Here is an 11727-nt window from a genome sequence, read left to right as displayed (position 1 = left end):
CTACAGGATATGGTCTGTTTTATGTTTTATTCCGAGTATTATATTTTTTTGTGTGTGAAGAGATAAGCTATCTTATTTATTCGGATGTCATTATTTATTTTATTGATGTATCAACGATATTCCACTAGTGCAGTCTTGTTGTTTGAGTAGTTTGAGTAGTTATTGAAGGATAAAAAATCATGCGCTTTGTTGCTGTATAAATAAAGTAAATATTTCAATACAACTTATATATTTATTAATGTTACTAGTAATGCTATCAGTAATATTATAACAAAAACAACTGGGGTCGATTGAGGTCCTTATTGCCATTCATCCTTTCGCCTAAAATTTACCAAGCAATTCGTGAGTGAAAGACGGAAGGATAATTCTAAAGAGGTCATTAGGTTATAGGATAAACTACACACACAGACGCGCGCGCGAAAATAAAAGAGGAAGGAACATGCAAAGCCTTTGTTAACGTTCGTCTGCCGATTCTGTCGCGGCTTCCTTATTTACAATCCCGCTCGCTCGAGGGTGCTCGAAGTCGCTCATTGTTTGCGCCGACGACGTAATAGCCGTCGTTAGACGGTGCGCTAAGACGGGGCGGGCGGTGTGGACTTGACAGCTCGGTGACGGTGCGAATCGACATGGACCGTGGCTGACATCGGCCACCCCCGCGTCTGTACAAACACGCCGATGCTTTTCCACTTGACACCTTCCACGTCGTGGCGGCGTCCCTCTGATGTCGTCCACCTCCTCCCCCGCCAATCTCCCCTTCTTTCCCCTTGTAATGAGCTGCGCTTCGCCGACGTACGCGGCTACGCAAACACGACGACTTTATTTTCGGAAAGAATCCAACCAGCTGGATGAATTCGAATATTTACGAAGTTGCGTGAAAGTAAGGTATACATGTGTATAAAGCTCTTTTCGTTTTGCGACGAAGAGGAGAATCGTAAAATCGAGATCGAGGGGATCTTTACTCGAGGAATATCTTACTCGTGTCTTTTTCTCTCTGAGAAACTTTCGTACTCTCCGACTATGGACGCTCAGAACTGTGTCGACTTTCTGAATCGTCAGTCTCGAGCAATCTTTGAAAATATAATGTACGAATGTCGCCTTCGCTCGCGGAACCTGTCAGATCGCGGCCTTCTCGGGATTATCGGTTTGAGAGATAATTTTAAATCGCGCGTACGTCGTTACATCGTGTGTTACCTCTACCAGCCGTCCCTCGCCGCGGAACGGGTTCAGGGCGTTATATCCTTCGGCACGATTAAAGGACCGACGGACTCTTAATCCCGGCGGCCATCCACGGCCGGCCGAGAAGAGTCGGAATACGATTCCGGCATAAAGCGGCGACTTTATGATTATTCGTCGTACGATTCGCTGACGGGCTCACTTTGTGGGAGACAGCTGAGAAGAGGGAGAGAAGGAGAGGAGTATGCGAGAAGAGAGAAGAAGGAGGAAGGATTGGGAATGAGAAGAAGAGACGGCGACAAAATGCGGCAGCCACGCCGGTTCTTGCTACCTGAAGCTTCCACGCCAAGTGCACGCACCTTCCTCTCCTTCGTAACATGCATACGAAATACAGGATGCTTCGCAGTTTTCTTTTTTTTTCTTTTCTTTTTTTTACCTCTATCGATTTTAACGCGCTGCATCATTCTCCCTCCGCCAGTTTTGCAGGACTCGATTTTGCCTCGATTCTCCCACAAATGGATATCCCCCGGTCATTTATTTGCAATCATAAGTCGAAGAAACTAACAATAATCCCAAGTATAATTCGAATAACTCGCTAATAAATGTTACTGTTTATTCGATCAACGTGAGTTTCGTCGAGGCAATTACACTTCTCGATTAACGCGCGTAAAAATATATGCGAGAGGGTAATCTATTTATAAATTTCGGGTAGCTGAAAATTACCGCGGAGAAAAAATATTAAACTGTTTTGACGAGAGGGGACACTAATGAAATGTGCCGGGTACGTTTTCACTCGGAGGTACGGAGGAGAAAATAAAGCGCGACGTTAGCGGAGTTGATGTGTGGCCATTGTGACGGAATTTTGATAACGACAAGCGTCGCCGCGGGGTATCCCGCGGGGGATTCGGAGCCCTCGGGTATAATTCTCGTAAAATTCTCGGCTTTATGGTAATGTATCTCCTCCCTTCACCGCCAGCCGCGCCGCCTATCCCCCTTTCGTCGTACCTTCCCCCCCCCCGCCGTCGCCCCGCTCCTCCCTCGGGGTAGCTGAGGAGAGAACCAGAGGTCTCTCGGGCTCTCTCGAATTTTGTCGTCCTCTCGTCCGGCGAGGACCCTTCGAAACCGCCTGGTGATTTTTTTTCTTATCACGATCGCGCGCGCGATCCCAGCCTCCAGCCGCACCGGCCGGCGGTCGCCGGCACGCCGTTCGGAGACGATTTTCTCGTAAATCGGTTGTAATTTCCACGGCGGTATTTGCCGTTATGTCCCGTAAGTTTGTCAACCGCGGCGAGACCGGCGGACCCGGATTTTACGCGCTGATTAAGCGTGAACGGCCCGTATAACGCATCAATATATCTCTTGAACGTCTCGGACTCCGACTCTCTCGGCGAGGCAAGAATTTTCAAATTTTGTGCACACGAGGACCGATCCGAAAGTCCGAGAATCTCGGCGTAATAATCTTAAAGAGGAGGAAAGAAAAGAAGAAGAGAGAGATACGGACAGGGGGGCGGGAGGGGGGAATAAGCGATTACTCTGTAATTTTTCCGTGTACGCGCTCGGTCGAAGGTAAATTTTTTTTTTTACTTTAGTCAGCGTGCGGAGAATAGAAACCAACGATATATAGCTTGAATTGTATCTAAAATCAGAGAGATAAAGAGCGCGAGCATCTGAATTTAGTTTAGCAAGCAGGTCGGCGAAACGATCGCTCGCATTTCACACGCGAGGATTGTGTATCTCTATCTCCCTCTCTCTCTCTCTCTCTCTCGTCTCTTACCGAATTTCTCACAATCGCTCGTCTACGACGAGCAGTTCTCTACCACCGGCGTGCACCGTTACCGGCACGATAAGATCACTCTCTCGCGGTGATTACACGTAATGCTGGAAAGCCGCGCGCGTCAGCGCGACCTGGCCGAGTAGTATCAGCTTCATCTTTATCATCGTCCTCAGCAGCGACACCGCGGGATGTCTCTCGGGAGAGAGAGAAAGAGAGAAAAAGAATTTCTCTCTTTTCGAGTTCTAATCTCTCCAGATCCTTTTACGAAGAGAGGAACGCGAGGCGAGGAGGCTGCGCCACGACACTCTCACGGCCGACTCTTCCGGCGAGAAAGCGAGACGCTACGAAAATTCTACGGAATTTCTGTTCCACGGAATGTTGTAACGCGGAACATTTCAATCTTTCGTGGCTTTAATTCCTGGGAGTTCCATTTTTTTTTTTAAGTTTGTTTTATGGTAAGTTTTTTACTGAAGATTATGTGTATCTCCGTACCAAATAGATTCATTAATCGCGATAACTTTTAATAAGTAGACCATTTTGATTGCAAATTTCCTCTGCATTTCCACCGACAATAGATAGAATAAGCGACCTCGTGACTGTAAATAGTACATTGCCGCAGTGTATTCTTTTACGAATCACTCCGTAAAATAATGTACAAATAAAGAATATTTTATCGCGAAATTATTTTATCTCATGTCTTTCGAAATATGTATCGTCAACTTGAGATACGTCCTAACATGTTTCTCCTTATCGAATAAAAATTTCCAACTTGAAATTTTCAGTCTCGCTTTTATGAAACTTGAATCTTTGATCGATATTTGATCAAGAAAGTCGACAACAAAAATGGGATTGGAAAACTTTGGATATATGTTACAAGTAATGCATTTATGTGATAATCATATAGATATTATATAATATGTAACTCTTAAAGAGAATGTGGATACATTCGTAATATTATAATTTATGCTAATGACTACATTAACAAATAATACTGATTACACGCACACATACATTTATCGATATCTCTCTTTTTAGGAAATTGCGTATTTTTCCTGGGGTTTTTTTTTTTTTTTTTTTTTTTTTTTTTTTTTTATGTACACGAAACCTCATGACTCTGAGTTCGTTCCAATGATGACACTTGTACATTTTGTTTAATCGTTATATGCTTTTTCAATCGTTGAAGTTTTTAAGAGATTTACGCAGTTCCCTTTGACATTCTGAAAAAAATGCACTTTTGATTCTCTCTTCAAAAGAAAGGGAATTATTAATATTCTTCTCTTTTTTAAAAAGTATATCTCTGGAGAATACTATAAATCTAACAGTCTGTTTTTTTTTTTTACGGAAGAATTTTCAATTCAGGGTGCTAGTTTCGTGCTACCTCGAATCTCGAATCTCTCGCTGTTCCAGCAGGCTCCAGGACGTCTGGAATCCCGTAAGAGAGCACGCACAGAGCACACCATATTCCGCATATGGTTTCGTATGCGGCACGACCGAGTCGGTCGTGGCGCTAGTCGTGGGTTTTTTGCGCCGCTAGAAGAAGCGGAGCTATTTATCAGTGTGGGTCCGTTTCGCGCATACTAAACGGGCCTTAATCAGCGTACGCGATTTTCCCGGCGTTCTTCACGGAGGAGAAAAGATAAAAAATCACCGAGAGTGTCTCGTATGCGATAACTGAATTATCCCCCAAGATCGGGTTGATATTTTCAAAAATAGTTTTTCAGAGTTACTTCCCAGACAGCACAAAACGTCCTCAGGATCATCCTGAATATGTCCAGGATGGTTCAGGATATTTGTAGGATGTTTTAAGATATTATTATAAATATATTTTATGAAAATTTAATATGCATACATGATTACTTTCGGTTATGTAGGCTATTTAATATAATTTAGAAATTTTAAGTATTGTAATAAGTATTAATGTCCTATAAATGTCCATTGGATAACCCCTGGATGTCTGTAGGATACCTGCCCTGTCTATTATATTGAATGTCCTTTGGATTTCCAGAGGACATATACATGTGCAATTAACTGTTAACATTAATTTCGTTTAATATTAATAATTGAATTTGATGCGCACATTTTCACATATTCAAAATTATTATTTATTTAATAATTTATGAGAAATGTTACTATGCGCAACATTCCAAAAACTTTACAAAAAATAGTATTCAACCGCTAGTTAGTTTGTTTACCGCTATGCGAAGCGCAAACTCGTATTTGAGATTTGGTCATGAGAATTATATAAAGCTTGCAAAGAGCAACTAACAGGAAATTAAAAATATAATTATTTTTTATCAGTTCAATTTCTGATGCAATCCAAACATAAGGAAGTCAGATATTGGATTGTTTTGAAAATATTACACGACTCAAACCCGGAAGCCAAACCTAAAATATTCATGTACAGCACGAAAACCTCAAATATTAAAGAACGTGAACTATTTTTAGTATTAGATTTTTAGTATTGGCAGTAAATAACAGAACGCAATCTTAATTTATATTTAAATTTTAGAATTTGTTCCTTTTAACGTATGAAAAATATCCCTAACATATCCTATAGAAATCCTTAAGATGTTCCACAGGATCTCCCTGGATTCTCCAGAGGCTAGTGTACGGCTATCATTTACTCTTCCTCAGGACATCCAGAGGAGATCCGAGGATTAAAATAGGATATCCTCAGGATATCCTACATGTATGTCCTGGATGCCCTTTGGACGTCCTAAGGACATCCTTGTGCTGTCTGAGTGTGTATATATACTCGTGTGTGTATATATAAAATATATATCAAATTATCCTCGTTTCTCGTATACAAACTTGATTCGTTCAACTAATGCAAAATTGATTTTTATTATTTGAGTTTCGCATTTCAAACTAATTCTGATAGATGAGTAAATATTAATTTTTTGTCTCACTTTTTTTAAATTTCTGATTTGAGAAAAAATACAGCGCCGGTCCGAATATAAAATATAATGTGAAATATATATCAAAATATGTATAGGTACACAAAAGAGTAGTTTACAGCATAGTTTAAATTACTTCGCACTGCGACACAGCGTTCCCAAGTTTACACACGGTCACGTGCCATCCCGTTCCATTTAAACACGGGCTTTGCTGTGTTTTGTTTAATTCCTTCCTCCTCTCCTACAAGCATCCCGCTGGCGTTTTTACGCCACCTCTTTCTCGTACGGCCGTAAATCCTTCGTTACCGGAACTTTTTAACGAAACTGTAATCCCTTCGGCGTTCTGTGTTTGCCGAAAAGATTCCGTCGTCGGCGCGTGACACGTGATGTAACTTCCGTCCCCCGCGTGCTCCGTCTTATGCAATTTCCGGCGGTGAAACACGCGTGCACGGACGAGCGCGCTTCCTGCCGTGCAAGAATCCGTGGAATTTTTCGAGTTAGCTCGCTGGGCTGTCGCGATCTGAAAATCCGGAACACTTTGGCAAAAACAAAAAAGTTGGACGTTTAATCCTCGCGGAAATACGGAGTAATTCCGCTGTCTTCTTCTCTCGCCTCGAACAGTCGCTCTCTCTGGCTGTTCTCGATTGTTCTTTCGATCCGACTCCTTATTTTTTAAATTAAAACAGAACTTTTGTTTGATTACATTATACACGAGGCATCGTAGTTTCATAAATCACTCTTTATTCATACTCGAGAAAGCTGAATTAAGAAGAACGAGAATTTTTTAATCGAAGTATCGATATTATTCGAGTTTGTACATAGTAAAATATTTTATTCTATAATTAGTCCCAAATGGACTTAATTTTGTGAGAGAGCAACGATGTCGTATGTTGAAAATTGAATTATTTCGAAAAATTTTTAGTTAAACATAAAAAATCCGAAACAAAAATTTAACGATCGCAATTGAGAGATGATTTCGCGATTCGAATGACGGTTCTTCGTCAATCTCGGACTTTCAATGTTCTCGATTCATTTCCGTTTGCGCGCGAGTTGCGTATCATAATAATTTTCCTATCGCAAGCGCAAATGTTACCTTGATGACATTGGCTCATTGTCGCAACTCACACTAATAGTCGCTTTTGCCCCGAGGCACGTCTGCCTATTAGCATACGCATTCGAGCGTGTCACGTTTCTTGCTGCCTCTCAACCATCTTCGTCCGCTGAATTTCACATGAAATGGAACCTCGGAAAGTGCTTCTCTCTTATTCTTGATAACTCATCTTCTTAGTAAACCGCGAGGATTGTTTTATTAACCGTCATCTATAGATTTTTCAACGCATTTAATCAAGTAGCAAAAAAATCACTTTTAGACATTTTTAAAAGAATCATCTTCTTTACGTAAATTTACTATTGCGTTTTTAACATATTTTGGAATTTGAATATTGAATTGATGCAGCGTAATCGAAAACGATTACGAAACAGTCTTTAGATACGTGTGTAAGATAGCGATAAAGAGATCTTCGAAGCGCGATGCTTTCGAGAACTGATGATCATTTCGGTTCAGGAATATTCCGCTATCTCGCCAGAACGAGAGACCACCGGGGAACACATTTTAAATTCGCGATTTCAACGATACAGGATTTCTCTCGTGGCGTGGAGGAGAAAGGCCAAGCGAAATCCAAACTCTTTGAAATCGGCGGACGGCTCCGCGGCTGCCATTGTGCGGGTGGCTTACCATCGTTTCCCCGGGATAAAGTGGGTATCACCGGATACTGCTCAACCCGAGTCTATCGTCGGAGCCGTCCTACGGCTTTCGAGAATCCCGCCTGCTCCCTTAAATTAGACGCGGGAAAGCGACGCCCGGTGACTTTTATAATCGTTTTTAATACCGCTCGCAGAAGCTCGCCTTCAGATTCTGCATAACTGTTTTATTAGCGTTTGTTGGAAGCCGCTTATTGCGCGACAGAAACGCCTGACAGTCTTATTGGCTTTTAGCGTTGGCCGTAACGACGTCAGACTCGCAGAGACGGATTTACAAATTCTTTTTATCTCCATTTTACACATACATTTATCGAAAATTATTGAATAAGTTATGAGATTTTATAATTTATAAATGTACACAGATTATACATATATATTTTTATATTTTTCGATGCACATAATATAAATGAAAATTGACTAGCTCGATGAATTCTTTTAATGCATCTACTGGGAAAAGAATTGCATATCTTCCAGCGATATCGAGAATCGAGACTATATTTTTTTATGCAAAGATCCCTCGCGGTACAATTTTTGCATTACGTTGGCATAAACGGAACGATGTAAAACGGGAGAAAAAGAGAAACGAAATTGATTCCAGCGTAGTGCAGCCGCGAGCATCACGGCTATCTTAATTTCCTGGACGGCGGATGGTGCGTGATAATTTCGATGAAAAATTCCATCCTGCGCACGGTGTAATTAACGAAGAGATGGCAGACCGCGCGGGCGCGTTTGTAGCCCCTGCCCGCTCGCGAAAGGACCTAATTAATTAGATATCCTGACGACAAATTGCTAGAATTACACTTCACTGATTACAATTAGACTCGGAATGAAATTCCGGCGCAATAAAGGCGGGACATACTATGCTTCGCGTTATATGTTCCCTCTTTCTCTCTCTCTCTCTCTTTCTACTTTGCATTCATGCGTACACCGTACGCACACTTTCCGCCGCTCGCAAGATTTTATGAAAAATTAAGTATAGTATTAGAATTCCTTCATTAGAAAAGAAGAGGAAGAAAAAGAGAACAATAAAAAAACCAGAGAAAAATAGAATAGATATGCAATTGTATGAGCGCTATTTTTTTTTTGTTGCTATTAAGTAAAAATTTCTATTATTGACTTCTTTAAGATTAATATATCAGAAAATTATATATATTAGACGGAGAAGAGGAAGAGAAGCAATTTAATTTAAAAAATCATAAACGAGAGTAATAAAAGAATGTAATAGCTTGGAAACAGTAACGCATAACTGGAAAATGTCTTTACAGCAATAAAAGTAACGGTTCATATGAAAATATATTTTACCTAATGCGCGATACCAATTATTCTCTCATCCGGTTATTACTTTCAATAACTTTACAATGTTTTTTCCGGGAGATTTTCGCAGCTTTCTTTGCCTTAAAGGGAGAAAATTAAATTTAGTTAATAAAACGGCCGGGTAGGGTCGGACGAGAGAAAGAGAGCGGAATGAAAACGTGGAAAAGCAAGGGAAGAGATTGAAGGTACAACGGAGCGAGCGGCGAGGGTAGAACGGCCCGATGAGGGTAGTCGTAAAACCGACCCATGAAAACCGGGGATCCAGCGTCCGGATTACGACTGCGAGATTCAAGAATTTTTCCATTTATCGCCCTTCTTGCATGAACGCATACAAGAATTCGATACGAGAATATGGGTGGCTCTCTCTCTCTCTCTCTCTCTCTCTTTGCTCTTTTAGACCGACGGAAGAAAACGTGGGAGAGAAAATGGTGGGAGGGGGTGGGAAGGAGGGGTAGGGGTTGTTTCCCCCTCCTCGACCTACGCCTTGAATATCTAATCGACGGCGTGCTGCTCGCTCATGCATGCACTTCGAATCGACGGCGAATCGCGGCGATGCATTCCGCGAGACACAGTGCACAGTCTACTCGTCAGAGAGATGCCACGGCATTCGTTCCTTCCTTTTCTCTTTTTTCGAACGGTGCATCGCATTTTTCAAAGCGCGCGATGCGATCGCTTCGTCGTAATATCCGGCGAAATTGAAAAGGATGGAACGTAACGCAACGCAAAATGCGTTGTTTTGTTTGTCGTTTATTGTGTTCGATATACGGAGAGTAGAAACTCGCAAATTGATTGCAAGTGCGCAGTAAATCTTTTTTTTTCGAATGTTCCACTGTTGCCAGTTTCATTGTGTTACAGTTTCTAGATATTTTTTTTTGTTTGTTCGTTAATTTATTTTTTTATAGTTGGCTCGAAAGAGAGCTCGGCTTATATTATATAGATCCGTTGAAAATAATCTTTATTAAAGTATATCGTTCTCTCATGATGCGCTTGTCTTCCTTTAGTAATCATTTTCTATAATTGATAAAAGAAAAAGAGTGACGCAAAGTAATTAAACGTGTCACATTACTATGATGTTTCAGGTCAAATCACCCCGGAAGTTTTGCCCGAGTTCTTAGCCCCTTTGGAAAATCATACGGTGATCCAAGGTCGTGACGTCTTCTTCACCTGCGTCGTTAATCATCTGCAATCGTACAAGGTGCAATTTCCTATTTCAAACAATTGTTGTTTATTGTAGTAAAAAGTATTTTTAAAAAAATCTCGCTTGCGTGCAGCATAAATATTAAGAAAATTGCCTGTCATAAGACTTATGTATTGAGACTGATGTATTAAGAGAAACACGACTCTCTCGGATTTCTTTCCAATTATATAACACATTTTTATAATAAACGATACAATATTCGCGTGAAAGATAAGAGAATTATACTTGTTAATGTAACACAATATGTACTTCTTCGAGTTATACGCTGTGCTTTATTCGCTTTAAACATATATTTTTTCTCGAGTCTGACTATATCCTGTCTATTACTACTGCAAATGTCGATACGAGTTTATTATGTATTTATGTGTCAGATATTTATGTATCAGAGAATTTTATATTTATCTTAAATATAAATATATACATCAATTTTAATTAAATTCGCAATTTTTGATCTTTTTAATTATTCTTTATCGTGTGAATTTTAATGATAAATGTATCATATTTAGCTGCAAATTTAGTTTAATTCTACTTTGGTTTAATTCTACTTTAGTTTAATTTTAATAAATTAAAATAGCTAATTTAAATATATTCTAATAAGATTTCCGATTCATATTTCAATCAAGTACGAAATTTTCTTTTATTTCGAGAAATAACATTCCGTATCTCTAATGTTGTACAGGTAGCCTGGATAAAATCCGATTCCCGTGCGATTCTGGCGATACACACACACTTGGTGGCACACAATAATCGATTATCCGTGACGCACAACGGACATAACACGTGGAAACTGCACGTGTCGAATGTTCAGAAGAACGATTCCGGTACCTATATGTGTCAAGTCAACACCGATCCCATGCGCAGTCAGGTGAGCTTTTTTTCATGAGTTAATTATGAAGATTTATGTAAACTCTCGACTCTCGATTCGGAGATTAAAAAACATAAAAGTAGCATTGCCGAATAACATAGTTAAGGATATTTTGACTATACAATAGTAGCAAAAAGCTTTCAAAACTTAAATAAAAATAAGGAAAATATTTCTTACAATTATAATGTTTGGAAAATGAAATAAATAAATCTGGATTATAAAAAGAATTAAAGTATCAAAAAATAATATGCTTTTTAACGACTTCATAAAAAAAATAGTTTTAATTAATATTTTCCCTAATTTATTATAAAAACTTTTGATTGTGGGTGGCCTCTGAAATCAACTGCAAGAAAAAAAAAAACGGATAGTTTACAAAAAGATTTTGGGTTACTATAAGCATTTCGCTATAATTTTTAGTAAATAACTTTTAAATCAATAAGTGGATTTAAATCAAATTTCGCACAAATGTTTAGTTAATACATGAGTTTTGTTAATACATGTTAAAATTTTTATTTTGCTGGCAATGTTTTTTCTTTGTCAAATTTGTCGATAAATGCGCGATTTTCCATAAAAATCAATACAAACTTTAAATTTAAATAATTTCCAAACCATGAAGAGAATTGTGCTCAGGTTTTGCATAGATACTCAGAAGAAATAGAACAGTCCACGAAATTTTCATGCTTTTGTCAATGTTTTGACATATTACATATACATCCTTAAACACCATATGGCATTTTTTTTTTTT

The 11727-nt window shown here is 39.4% G+C and overlaps 1 protein-coding gene across 1 annotated transcript in view; it reads left to right on the top strand.

The window, feature by feature from the left end:
- The first annotated feature begins 9490 nt into the window (after window positions 1–9490).
- LOC115246339 (roundabout homolog 2-like) overlaps window positions 9491–11727 on the top strand; it is a 17709-nt gene continuing 15472 nt past the window's right edge. The window contains exons 1-3 of the mRNA XM_029825081.1: window positions 9491–9714; window positions 9999–10114; window positions 10797–10982. Coding sequence (XP_029680941.1) covers window positions 9624–9714; window positions 9999–10114; window positions 10797–10982 — 393 coding nt within the window. The 5' untranslated portion in view covers window positions 9491–9623. The remainder of the gene's footprint in view (window positions 9715–9998; window positions 10115–10796; window positions 10983–11727) is intronic.

Source organism: Formica exsecta, unplaced genomic scaffold, assembly GCF_003651465.1.
Source record: "Formica exsecta isolate Colony F162 unplaced genomic scaffold, ASM365146v1 scaffold148, whole genome shotgun sequence".
In the NCBI taxonomy this organism is placed as follows: Eukaryota; Metazoa; Arthropoda; class Insecta; order Hymenoptera; family Formicidae; genus Formica; species Formica exsecta.
Note: the sequence above shows the minus strand (reverse complement) of the source record. Positions and strands in the feature narration are given on the sequence as shown.